The sequence below is a fragment of the Saccoglossus kowalevskii genome, chromosome 7, assembly GCF_978046115.1.
Source record: "Saccoglossus kowalevskii chromosome 7, keSacKowa6.1, whole genome shotgun sequence".
Taxonomy (NCBI): domain Eukaryota; kingdom Metazoa; phylum Hemichordata; class Enteropneusta; family Harrimaniidae; genus Saccoglossus; species Saccoglossus kowalevskii.
The window spans coordinates 21,576,374-21,591,284 of NC_140647.1; the positions used below are offsets into that span (position 1 = coordinate 21,576,374).

At 34.8% G+C, this 14,911-nt stretch overlaps 1 protein-coding gene across 1 annotated transcript in view; it reads right to left on the reverse strand.

Annotated features, from left to right (window-relative positions):
- Nucleotides 1-5,742: 5,742 nt before the first annotated feature.
- The window catches only part of LOC100373735 (rap guanine nucleotide exchange factor 4-like), an 87,385-nt gene continuing 78,216 nt past the window's right edge, over nt 5,743-14,911 (reverse strand). The window contains exons 20-26 of the mRNA XM_078013048.2: nt 14,657-14,754; nt 9,686-9,811; nt 8,917-9,095; nt 8,479-8,569; nt 7,988-8,191; nt 6,921-7,030; nt 5,743-6,682 (exon numbers count right to left, since the gene is read on the reverse strand). Of these exons, the coding sequence (XP_077869174.1) occupies nt 6,610-6,682; nt 6,921-7,030; nt 7,988-8,191; nt 8,479-8,569; nt 8,917-9,095; nt 9,686-9,811; nt 14,657-14,754 (881 nt within the window). The 3' untranslated portion in view covers nt 5,743-6,609. The remainder of the gene's footprint in view (nt 6,683-6,920; nt 7,031-7,987; nt 8,192-8,478; nt 8,570-8,916; nt 9,096-9,685; nt 9,812-14,656; nt 14,755-14,911) is intronic.

Sequence of the window (14,911 nt, forward strand, 5' to 3'; positions counted from 1 at the left end):
GTTTTTGTGTGGAAAAATCCCTTGCATACGAACACCTAATTACGCGAAGAACCTGGAACACTTTCCTGGGGGTATTTAAAACTAAAAATTGGCATTCCAGCTCAGCAGCCAATCAGCGACGGCCTAACGCTTAGATGACAATTTCGGTTTCAAATACCCCGGCTTATTTAGTTTTATGCGTCATTCAAGATGGCGGCCCCCATATAGTAAATATCGTATTTATTTTATTATCACGTGTGCACCAGCTGACTGTGCATGTACCATTGAAAAAAAATTAATTTTGCAAATTACTAGTATATGAGACATTTTTTTATGCAATATACACTACTAATTTAGGAGCTCATATTCTATAAAACGTTAAATCAAAAGTTATCTATGGAAATTCGCATTTAATTTGGATAATAGATTATTATGTATCAAAAAATAAACACATTGTATTTGAAAAAGACTGTTTGCATAGAATAATACAACTGATCAACTCATTTTTCGAAAAGATCTTTCGATCTTTACCAAGTAAAATAAAGTGTGAACATGCTACCCTTTGTTCAAGATTTCATTTAACTACAACAAATTAGTTGTGTTATGAATAATTAAAAACTACATAAAAAGCATACATAAAAATATGAAAAAAAATACTCATGAAGCATGGCTTCTATAGTTTTTTTTTTATTAATTTTGCATTTGTGGTATATTTTTTCTCCCATTTCGTACAGTTTTCCAAAGGTGGTCACTATAAGTAGGTGGCCATAGTCACTGATAATGGACAAAGAATTGCCGGACGTTATTTACCTATCTGTAATTGAACTAATGTGTAGAACACTTGCATCGTGTGCACTAGATATAATACACGGTGCTGGTATATGTTGTCTTATTTTGCGTTACAAGTGATTTGGGAGTTGAATATATGAGAATCACATTCTGAATCACCAATTTACGGCATTCGTCTTATAAAGAAAGAAATTTGATATTGCGCATACATTTACTAAGTTCTAATTTTTGCGGTAGCTTACCTTGAACGATTCAACCACCGATCATCTGAAATATTTTTTTCAAATATATGGACTCGGACTGTATCTCGTCTATAATTGCACACATCTCCGTCCGAGCTGTTTATTAGATAATTGTGTCATCACAGTATTGCTTGAGAAGGATCCAGGGCAAAATAATAAGTGATTCTCAGAATCACTTATGACACTGTGCGTGATTCATTATTATTAATATTACCACCAGAATTAGTTAAATTTGTGGTATTTTTGTTGAAATGAATTTACTTGCGAATAGAAGTTTACATTATAATGTGACAATATAAAGCTATGACGTCATAAAGTGCTCTAATTATAAAACATAATAATAGGCAGTGCGTCGTTCATTTATAACGTGACTGAAATATATATTGTTCGTCATACTACCCGATTGTTGATGTACCATTGTAACAATCATCGTTTTTTAATTGGACCCTTTGATTAAATTCATTATGCGTTACTGAAACCTGTTTTTCATATTCGATAAAGCAGTTGTTAAAGCTTTGGGCAATTCTTTGATTGAGAATTTGGACGAAGTACTGTAATTTGATCTTTCTAGAAAGGGTTATAAATCAAATGTGGATAACAATATAAATGTGATTCAATCTGATTCAAATGTGATTTATACCACTAAACCACATAATAAATTATACATGAATTGAGGATACTAATATCAATTACATCACGTACGCACATTTGGTTCACATGCCGTTGCAGTATTGTTTAGAATCAACAACTTGTTTGTTTAGGGTAGACATTATAAACATATATTACTGAAATTTTATAAATAGATCGTGTACTAATTGTATTTAGTAGTGACAACTACGCAATGCTTTAACCGTGAGACACACCCAACGTGATCGTGCCAACGACTGTAGCGATTGCATGTTTATTCTCTTCCCACGCCTCAGAGTTTTATTGTGGAGTTTGTAAAGTTTTGGTGTAGAGAAGAAAGAGATAAGTGAGCAGCGAGTCGTGACCTCAGCTGACGGTTTGAATGAATAAAGCTGGACCATCTGTAACGAACTAATGTGTATTCCTTTGGGTCGAATCTGGTATCTCTACGTGTAAGTGTTTTCAGCTAAGCAATTAAGTCAAAGTTCCCTGGCACACCGTTTTGTTCACAACAATATTATAAACTTTTTTGTCGTTGTTGAACAAAATGGGCATTTTGCAATTAAAATCCGTAACGTACCTAATTTCATATCTCTATCATGAATGGAAGATACATAACAAGTTCACAACTGTTATTGTTTTTAAACAATTAAAAAAAATCAAATAATATTATAACATTTGAATGCTTACCAATTAACTTCTTTTGGTCACAGAAAAGTTTGTTACAATTTACAATCCAATTCCACTATTCACGTGTTGATATATAAGTGTATGTATCTTTATTCTGTTGCCATTAAATCGCTGTGATCATAAATGTTTTGCAACTATCGATCTGAGTGTCTATTTCTGCTGTATAATTAGTATATAATTTGGGAACATTTCTAACATTATGTGTTTTAAAAGTACCATACAAGTGTTGACCTAAATTAAACCAAATATCTCACTAATCTCTGTAATTAACTCATTTGCATACTTAAATGATTGTATTCAATACATCCTGAACTATATTGATAGGTCTAACTTGGTCAAAACGATATTGCTTTAACAAGATAATGCATTTTTTTTAAATTATATCCATTTCATGTGTCTATTAAATAACATCAGCACATTGGGACTATTTCTAAGTGCTCTTTGATTGACAATTATATATGCTGTTAGTAATTCATATCTATATATTTAAAAAAAATATGATTCATAATTAAGCACCGTAGTGTATTTAACGCATACAGGCAGGCTATACTATACCGTCCTCTTCGTGAAATAAACAAATACAGACACTATAGTCCAACTGTATGTGAAAATTTATTGCTGAGTGCAAGTTGGCTTGGCAGTATGAAAATACAGTGAAAACGACTAATAAAGTGCATATTCGCTCTCTAAAACTCGGCAATGTTGGTAAAAATTAGTGAAAAATGTACTTTAAAATTATCTTTAGTTTAAATTTACAAAACAATTGCACATCAATATAACACCTTACTTAATTGACACAAACATCAAATCGAATACATGCCTATATACATAATTTGTACAAATTCTTGTGAATCTACATACAATGTTCCAACTATGCATGTGTTTGTTGTTTAACTACACAGGCCATTATGCGCTATATTATATGACAATGATAATAAGAAGGAAGATACAATTGTTATTGCCGTATACAATTTATTTTCTAATTGTGTATATATTTATATTTAATTGCTTTCAAAAGGCAGTTGATGAGCTTCTCTGTGTTTTTACAATATGACAAATGTGTAGTGTGGGAAAGTTTAGTCAAATATGTAAGGTCGCCAGTCACAATACAGTATTTGACTGTTTTTTTGTTGTTTTATCCTTGATTTAGTTGGCAATATACCTAAAATTTAATGATGTCGACATGTTTCTGTACTATCAGCACTCCCCATAAATATATGATGAATTGCTGTTGATATTTTGATATTTATTTATATGTGAAAGTATCAAATGTGTTACATGAGGGTTGTCTGCCTACATAGAGTAAATCATAGGTGCAATTTACAAAACCAGTCACTCAAATTATTTTATCACTGGTAAAACTATTATGACTCAGAATTGTTTGAAGTGTCAAGAGGTGCGAAATACAAAAGGTAGGTGGAATGAAAAATATGTGGAATGTAGGCCATATAAAAAGGTGATTTATGTGAGCCAGCATAGCAAATGCATGGTGCAGAAGAACTACATTATATATGTACATTAATCAGTATTAACAAGTGAGAAATCCGGAATCATACATTCTGTAGGTGTGTGGTGAAATATGGATGTTCTTTGAGGTGTATGGTGAATTGTGGTTTGCTCTGAGGTGTTTGATGAAATACTGATGTGTTTTGATGTTCGTGGTAAAATACATGTATGGATGTGCTCTGAGCTGTACCTTTAAATACAGATGTGCTCTGGGATGTGTGATGAAATAAGAATGAGCTCCAAGGTTTGTGGTAAAAAATGAATGTGCTCTGAGGTGTGTTGAAATATGATGTGCACTTAAGTGTGAAGTATGGATGTGTTACGTGTTGTGATGCATTATGTTGACTACTGTATTGATGATAGTATTGATGCAAATAACTATGTTTGCATTACACAGCTCTGTTCATATGAAATGTGCACATGGGAAGGTACGCTGTGAATATAACAGTCACATACCAATGTTGAAGCATAAATAAGACGATTTGATCCATACGAATGTGTATGTGTATAGAAATATGTTCCACACTTTTTACAGCAATTGTATACTTAGACATCTGTACATGGAAAATACATGGCAAGTAAATGGCCTTTCTACATATTGGTGCCAAGTAACAATGAATGATTTCCTACACTGTACAAGCATAGAGAATATATTGTTTCTATTACTAGGATATTATAACCAAATAACTCTATCAAGAATATTGCACATCAATTATTGTGAATTTTGGCACAATTAACTCATCACCCTCCATGATTGTTTATAAAATTATTACACCAAAATGAAAAGAAAAGATTAACACTTCATGTGAGAATATGGCCCATAATATTTATATACAGGAGTTAATATGGCCTCTTGATATGTAAATACAGATGTTAAAGACAGTATGTAGACTGAGATCCACGGCTACAAATCTTAATGAGATACATGGCCTAGAGGCACCAATGAGAGAATATGGAATTGCGTGTGCATACACAGGTGTCAATTATGAGAATGTGGCCTCCGATGTGTATCTACATGTGTTAATGAGAGAATATGACCTCACATGTGTATCTACATGTGTTAATGAGAAAATATGACCTCAGATATGTACCTACATGTGTTAATGAGAGAATATGACCTTATATGTGTATCTACAGGTGTCAGTGAGAGAATGGGGCCTCCAATGTGTACCTACATGTGTTAATGAGATAACATGGCCTCAGATATGTATCTCCATGTGTTAATGAGAGAATATGACCTCACATGTGTATCTACATGTGTTAATGAGAGAATATGACCTCAGATATGTACCTACATGTGTTAATGAGAGAATATGACCTCACATGTGTATCTCCATGTGTTAATGAGAGAATATGACCTCACATGTGTATCTACATGTGTTAATGAGAGAATATGACCTCACGTATGTATCTACATGTGTTAATGAGATAACATGGCCTCAGATATGTATCTACATGTGTTAATGAGAGAATATGACCTCATATGTGTATCTACAGGTGTCAATGAGAGAATGGGGCCTCGAAATGTATCTACATGTGTTAATGAGAGAATATGACCTCAGATATGTACCTACATGTGTTAATGAGAGAATATGACCTCACATGTGTATCTCCATGTGTTAATGAGAGAATATGACCTCACATGTGTATCTACATGTGTTAATGAGATAACATGGCCTCAGATATGTATCTATATGTGTTAATGAGAGAATATGACCTCACATGTGTATCTACATGTGTTAATGAGAGAATATGTCCTCACATGTGTATCTACATGTGTTAATGAGAGAATATGACCTCATATGTGTATCTACAATTGTCAATGAGAGAATGGGGCCTCGAAATGTATCTCCATGTGTTAATGAGAGAATATGACCTCACATGTGTATCTACAGGAGAGAATCTGTCCTCATCCTATACATGTGTTCATGAAGACGAATATGGTCTCAGATGTGTCTAAAGGTGTCAATGGGAGAATATGGCCTCATTTGTGTACCTACATTCGTCAATAAGAGAATGTGTCCTCAGATATATGTCTAAAGGTGTAATGAGAGAGTGTACTGAATCACCTATATACATTATGTAGATCAGTTTGCTGTATTTATATCAAGTGAGGATCTGTATGTATGTATAGATATATATTACCGGTACTATACAAATTGATCTACAAGAACAAGTATAACATTATAGATATGTGATCATCAACTGTGATCATCATCTCATACCTTTGGTATTTCATATTTCATAAATATTTTGGCAAGGAAGGCAAGAAGTGAATTTCTGAAGATTGGGAATTGAAATATGATCTTCCCACGGTTTCACTTGCATTTATAAAAAAAAATCACCCCGAAAAAAAGGAATTATTGCAAGTTGATCAAGAGGAGAAAAACTAACCATGAGCAAGACATAGCAAACACTTAAAACCTGTAACTTGGTGGTAAATGTGAAAAATGATGATGTTCCACCATTCACACATGCTAGAATGAGTCATTATCTCACACGATACACTTTGACCTTAGAATGACATTATAATTCATCAATTAGGGTCATATTTGTGTACTATTCTGCCAACAATGGATGTTCCCAATTGATCATAGCTTGGTCGTAGACTTGATACCAATGATTCTAGTATTGGTCTACCAACATTATCAGGTACTGGTCTCAACTTGAGTGTACGCAAAGTATTCTTCATCATCGGTAGACAACAGTATTCACCCTAACATCCACAAATGGTGTAATTATGGCTCGTTGAATTCATTCATTTTTTCCACTATACTCATGACCTTCTTGGTTCTAATTTATGTGAAAGTTGAGTCAATGTTCTCTGATTATCTATCACACTCAGGTTTCTGAAACAAACAAAAACACAAAACATTACGTAAATGACAGAGGTGTGTCTAGGGACAAAATAAGTCCTATATTAATAGTCAACCAAACAACGAAGTCACTTTTTATTTTTTATTAGAGCCAAAATGTTTTTTTTGGAATGTTTACCATTTTTTCAGTTTGTAAAAAAAACAATTGCTTTGAAGTCCAAAGCATCAACACATTAATTTTTCTGGTCGTATGACAATACTAACTACGAACCTGACATACGCTCTGACTTCCTGTACATTTTTCACAGCTGGTGGGGGTTCCACTTTGAATGGTTCACTTCGGCAGTATTTGATGGTACGAATGGTAGTAGCAATCATGTGCTAATAGAGAAAATACAAGTAGTAAGTCCCAAGAATTGAGTCCCAAGCAACGATAACAACGCATGCTAAAAACGCAAAGGCTCATGGGGAGATGCTTGTTTGTAAACAATGACACACTATGGCCATCTGACGCATGTGTAGGTGACGACTCCCCCGGTTAAGGGGTAATAACGTAAAGCATATATGAGCATACTGCACATGTATACATAGTGCTATACAAATATAATGCATTATTATTAGTATTTTAAATGACCAATTATACATGAAGTAATGGCATAAACACACAAAACATAAACAAGTACGATGCCTAAAGAGGTCATAATTTTTTTCCAACATTGGTAAAAAAAACAAAAAACAAGCAGCCTATCGGCTGAGATAGCTCCGCTGTTAGCAATGCACAATTCAATTAAAGAACAGAAGCTATCATTAGAAAATGAACAATATGTATAATATCAAAGCAACCAGACTTGCTGTTTTCAACAAGAATTCAAGAGGATCACTTTTCACCAAAAATGACAAAAATATTCACCAAAATTAGAGAATTACAGATATCATTACAAAATGAACAAATCTGAGAGAGGTCCACATGTAGTACCTATATATGTAATATCAAAGCAATTGCACTTGCGGTTTTTAACAAGAAGTCGAAAATATCACTTTTTACCAAAAATGACAAAAATATTCACCAAAATTAGAGAATTGAAGATATCATCATGAAAGAGAGGTCTACCCAAGGTACATATACACCAAGTATCAAAGCATTCAGGCTTGTAGTTTTCAAGAAGAAGTCAAAAAAGTAAAACATTGACACGGACGACGACGGACAATCACTCATATGATAAGCCCCGCTCGACAAAGTCGACAGCGCAGCTAAAAAAACATGATAGTTTTACATACACACATGTACGAAAATCTGTTTGTACGCTTGACATAAAGGACAAATATACAAATTCTTACCATTTTCTCAAAATTGACGAGTCCGTCAAAATAAGTTTTATTGCCTTCATGCGTAAATGTCATGTCCTTCATCAGTAATGGCATAAAAGGAATGATGGGAGGCTGCATCTTGGCAACGGCTAAGCGATACACTCGGTGATTACGCGATGGATCTAACGTAGTCTCAAACTCAGCAAACATTCTCTTGAATTTACTTGGCAACTTCTGTATATATACAGAAATAAAATATGTTATAATAATTTTTTTAAAGAAGAAAATATGCAGAAAAGTATCAATTCAAACAACAATTCTACCTCTTTTCACACACTTATTAATATAGCTTTCACTTGAACACCCCTTAGACAATCCCATTTCAGGAACTACCAAGCCAAACTCCTTTTGTAACTGTTCCTCCATCGTCATGGGAACATATTATACATAGTGGTTTCTCTTGAGCGATTTTTTTTGTGAGACAAGAAGTAATACAATAACAATGAGTGTCCATCGCTTACCTCCCAAGTTTGTGATAACCGACTAACAGCAATATTACTGAGACCCATTACAATTGAAAAAAAAGAGTTCATATTCTTGTACTCTTTACAACTGCAAAATGAGAAAAATAATTATTTAACAATACATATGTATACCATAGCAGGACCATACTTACAGCCTGAAAATCATTTCAAATCTCAAGCTGTCTATGGCTTTTATTTAAATCTTTATAATTTATGGTGCAATATGAACAATATTTAGGCAGATTACACGGAAAGAGTACCCCTAACCCTACCCTCCAGTGCTCGACCCCCAACTTAATTGTATTTGCCCCTGCGAAGGACACTTATATTTATCTAAATTGAGGGCTTGGGGTGAGGGTTAGAGTTTTGAACCAGCTAATGGATTGGACATTTGAACCGTACAGTAACATACTAACAATATATATATATACTTACAATGCAGCTATCTTGATAAATTTCCGTAATAACTGTACTCTTTTTCCAAGTGTATTGGTAAGGCACATTTCAGTGACAACCCAGAATTGTACTTCATTGAATCTTCTAAGTAACATATCTAAGTTACATGTTATCTTGCCAAATTTATGCCGTCCAAATGTGTGGTAAATCAACTCATACTGTAAAAACAGACAAGAACAAAATAAAAATCAGTCTTTGGTTAATATATATGAGGTTAGTATGAGGATACCTTAAAGTATGTATGCAGACAATACAGCGGAAGTATCGACTGACGTGCAGCATAGGTTGATGCGATGGCGTACTGTCTGAGTGCATACTTTGAGGTATCCTCGTAATAACCTTATTATTATACATCATGGGAATGCCAAAATCCAAAATGTTTAGAGCAGAATCAGCAAACTTCTTTGTGTGAAGTTCGGTGGCAGCCATGTTTGTTTTTATTATTAGAGTATGCGTAATCATTCCATATTTGGAATTCGCATTTTCTAATATGGTAGGCTGAAAATACCCTGTAAAATTTTTATTTATTTATTTATTTATTTATTTACCAATTAATTAATAAATACCAACAGGACCAAGTCAATTGATTAATTTCAATCCTACTTTATACATGAAAAACCAGTACAGAATATGCCAATTACCCTGCAAAATATCCTACTCATTATGGCGGCAAGACATACTGTGAATTTGATGGATATTAACTGAGAATATCTTTACATCCACACCTCTCAATGGTTTTCTTACTCACCTCATGTAAACAGTTCAAAAGTTCCCAGTCATATAATGTCATTTGATAGGCCACTTCCTTTGTGCTCATCAGTTCAAAAACTGAACTTGTTCCTTGTGATGGGCCTTCTTGTTCTGGTATCGGGGTCTGCAAATACATAAAAAAAGTTGTACAGAAACATATCATGATTAGAGTACTGGTCAACATAACATTCCAAATAGTTATCAGTTTAAATCATACATACAGTACAGTTCCTCAGTGCCCCCCCCCCTCACTCACAATTCTTATTTAAACCCTGCTCCTTCAGTGCCCCTACCCCATTTAATTATCTATAGTCCTCTTTGGATCACTTATTTGGTTATTTAGAGGGGCATATTGACTTGCAATGGGGCTGCAGTGTTAGGGTTCAGGTTAGGGGTGAGGGGCTTTTAGGCAACTCTTTCCATAGATGTTTCACTTCAATTGCATACAGTGTTGAGTCCCAATATACTCAAAAATTAAAAATGTACATTGATTGATGATATTAACAAATAGAAAATTTGACATTAATTATGTACATTAATAATTAGACCACAACGCGATAATAATTTTTATCACATGTCAACACAATCTGATTAAAAGAAGATACACAGGTTTTTGCTTTGTTTTTGTGATTTTGACAAAAGAAAAACTGTTTTACTGAATTAAAAATAGATTAAAGTGTAACTGAATTGGGCCAATTGACTTTTTTTGTGTGCAAAATTTATTTATAAACAACATTATGAAAAAAAATCAAGTGAAAAGGGTATATAAATTGGGTAAACAGTCAATGATATTCCAAAACCGGGCCACGCCCCCCTCTCCCGTCACCTTCGAGTTTTTTCGGCATTACGAGTGTTGCCGAAATGGCGCCACCAACGGGACCATAAAGCAGGAGATTGCTAGCAGACAAGATTGTTAACCATTTTCTATACGCAAGCGTTTAGTAAACCAGCATACAGTACAGTTCTCGCGAAAGCTTTGGCCTTTGTGGCATCATTGTCGCCCCAGCATCGCATCATTGTGGCATCAGCTTCGCGTCATTGAAAATTGAAGCTGTGCTCGCCTCGCTTATTTTGTGGCATCATCGTGGCCTCAGGTTTGCAGTCTCATGGCATCAACATGGCATCAGCTTCAAAGTATTGTGACATGAGTATGACCTCATTATTTTCACACAGTAAAGGAAAACACATGTAAAGAAGTTCGATATATAATCGATTTGAAATTCACAGCGGTAAGGGGAATAAAATAATAAAATAAAATAATCGAGAGTAAAATGACATTTTACTAAAAAGATATCTTGTTGAATTATTTTAGTGTTGGGCACCAACAACTTTGTAAAGTAAATTACAATCGGCAAGGTGACGAGTGTCGTATTGGCTGCAAGGAAAATTGTGATAAATTTAAATCACAAATGCAATCGTCGTTCGGATACAACAAAATTTGCTATATACGAAATGAAACTGTTCTTGTTATAAAATTACCTTTTTTTCACTCATTTTATTTGCTGGTAAGAGAACCGATCCCACGCCCGGACTATTAATACATGCAAAACCCACGTACCCTGCCTGGTGCGTCGGCGTTGTCGCCAGTCATCTTGATACAAAGTTCCAAAACAAGTGCGTACATTCCCACCTATGATTGGATGGTTGTGAAGGCGTCGGTCTTTGGTAAAATTTGACATCCAATTTTCAAAATTAAGTCACGATCAGCATGGACGTATTTGGTGACCAGCCGATGAACAATTTGAAAATTATGGTTCACGCGGAAGTCCTTCGATACTGAAAATCGTCGACCCCAGCCTAGTCTGGTTTATCTTATTTCCCAACTCACAAAACTACAATCGGCAAGGTGACGAGTGTCGTATTGGCTGCAAGGAAAATTGTGATAAATTTAAATCACAAATGCAATCGTCGTTCGGATACAACAAAATTTGCTATATACGAAATGAAACTGTTCTTGTTATAAAATTACCTTTTTTTCACTCATTTTATTTGCTGGTAAGAGAACCGATCCCACGCCCGGACTATTAATACATGCAAAACCCACGTACCCTGCCTGGTGCGTCGGCGTTGTCGCCAGTCATCTTGATACAAAGTTCCAAAACAAGTGCGTACATTCCCACCTATGATTGGATGGTTGTGAAGGCGTCGGTCTTTGGTAAAATTTGACATCCAATTTTCAAAATTAAGTCACGATCAGCATGGACGTATTTGGTGACCAGCCGATGAACAATTTGAAAATTATGGTTCACACGGAAGTCCTTCGATACTGAAAATCGTCGACCCCAGCCTAGTCTGGTTTATCTTATTTCCCAACTCACAAAACTGATTTGTATCTCAGCCCTGTTTTTTTTTTCTTTTTTTGAACTGAGGTCAAATCCCATCCGTTTGTCAAAACATGGAGCTCCATGGTCAAAATATGCCGATGTTTTTTCAGTGAATAATTGTGAAGCCTGTCACAGCGCAAAAAAACTTAGTGAATCGACGCCGGAGATTGGATGGTATGGTACATGGTACGACGACCCTTCAATTTGCATCAAATATGCTTTGTTACAACATCATTGATTGGATGAGAGTCACCTGATCGGGGCACGACCTGGGTCACAGAATCATATTTGTCCGTATTATCGACAGAACTTTGCGAGAGAACCACACCCACATTTTCATCCATTTTTAGCGCGGAAGTTGCCAACAAATGTCGAAAAACTCATGAATTTTATGGATTCGAATAAAATAAAGCTAGCGATTGGCAAGACTGGTTAATAATATATCCCCCGATGCTCTTCGATTTTTTTTATTTCAAGGTGAGAAATGGATAGTTGAAGTTCCATCGATTTCAAGGCGACTATTCCACTGCAATAACTCTACGCACTGTTGTAGTTTCGAGAGGTAAAAAAATATATAATAAATAGTGAATAAGTACTGAGAAATAATTATTATTATTATTATTATTATTATTATTATTATTATTATTATTATTATGCTTACTATAATAAATAGTACTTGTTTCATTATTTGGTTTTACAGTAAATTACGGAACAAATGCTGATTGTGTTGAATGGCGGACGTCGAGACCGTTTGGAGAAACGATCGATATTCCAAACAAATTATTGGGACACGGTCGGTAGACCTTTCAAACAAATGAAATTATTAACGAAAGACGAGAACAAAATCGTGACATCTCTCGTTGTCATCATATTCCTCGATCTCATAACTCTCGTCAGACGATGATAAGATAGATTCCGTGTCGCTTTCCGAGCACTGCATGCGTATAGCGGCCATTGTGAAACGATGACAAGTTCCCCTGTGACGTCACAAATCACCCTTGCATGCTAATTAGGTTCTCTAGCTGAAGCCTCGTTCTGAGTCGGCCAAGAAATTGGACGTGGGCGTTTCCTTATCCAGAACATTATTATTGATCGTTTATTTAATTTATGTACATTTTTCACTTGTTTTTTTTTTCATAATGTTGTTTATAAATAAATTTTGCACACAAAGAAAGTCAATTGTCCCAATTCAGTTACACTTTAAGTATAAAAAAAAAAAGTACCCTACATGTATAAACAAACACCAGGATATATTTCTGTGTCTTAATATTGAGGTCATCATTATAAATACAACCATGTAAAAAAAATTTACCAAAAAAAAATTTTGACCACAGACACATCTCTAAAATTGAGGCACAACTATCAAATTAGAGCATGTGTTGCATGATGACCCCTTCTGGTTTAAGACATAGCAAAAAAAACACAGATCACAAGTGAAAGTAAAACAAATTGTCTATGTTATTGCACTTGCTAAAAAATTTTTAAAGTATATTTGAGAAAATGCAAGTCTGAGGATGGGAGTGAGGCACTAAAATTACATTACCATACATCTCATGAATATGAATGCTTGTTGCCATGGTGCTCTACAATAATTCTTTACATGGGGCTTACAATGTTAACATATGTGTAATGACTGAATTTGAGATTCTGGGAAATACAGCAATTGCAACTCGTTGTAATTGTATTGTTAGTTCTGGACTAAAGTGGCTAATAGGCCCTGGTGAAGGCAGTGTCCCCAAATTTGTAGTTTTAATAAATATCAGTTCAAAATAATGCAATGAATACAATTTAATGTTTGTCATGCCTCTAATTTAAATTCACATGGGAGGGGTGTCAAACAATGGTGATCTATCTGTGAATTACACTTGCCCATCTACATCATTAAATTAAAAGAACCCCCCCCCCAACCGGGGGGATAGTACATCTGTTTATTAGTGTAAAACATCCATTTATGACATGCTATATATCAATGAAAATGACATGTATAAAGATTATGTCGAATTTGAATGATAACTGACAAAGCATATCCAAGATACCACATTAAAAAAAAAAAAACAAGATGCCTGCCAGTCAGCCATCTTTGATCCAATTGCGAATGAAATTGTCATGTATAATCTATGTACCAAGTTTGAAAGAAAACTGACAAAGCATGTCCAAAATACGACATTTTCAAAAAACAAGATGGCTGCCAGTCGGCCATTTTGAATCAAATCGCTAAACCACTGCATGTGCATATGTTCCACATAAAGTACTAGGCACATGCAAAGAATGAACGGAATCAGCCCAAAGGATTCTGAAATATGATTTTGAATGGACGGACGCATGGATGAACATACGATCGGAGGACATGTATCCTAACATGTATAATCTATGTACCAAATTTGAATGAAAACTGACAAAGCAGGTCCAAAATACAACATTTTCAAAAAACAAGATGGCTGCCAGTCGGCCATTGTGAATCAAATCGCTAAATCACTGCATGTGCATATGTCCCACATAAAGTACTAGACACATGCAAAGAATGAACGGAGTCAGTTCGAAGGATTCTGAAATATGACTCCAGACGGACGAAGACCGAATTATAATTCCTCGTTTTAGAACTTCATTCACACAGGGACTAATTATTGACATTGTTAGTAACTTACCAAGGCATCCAAGTGTTCTCTTGTAGCTATAAATAAACGGCCATTCAAACTTAAAGTGGTTGTAACTCCGACCTCATTATCTTTTATAACAACCCTCTCTGAAAAGAAGTTATACTTTTAATGAGTAAAAGCTTATTTTTTCTAAAATCATTTCAGTTCTCATTTCACAATAGTGTGCCTTCTACTAAGCTGGACTGATTTTGTATGAATACTGAGTCAAAATAGAATCTCCATCATGACGATTTAGCTTGTTGA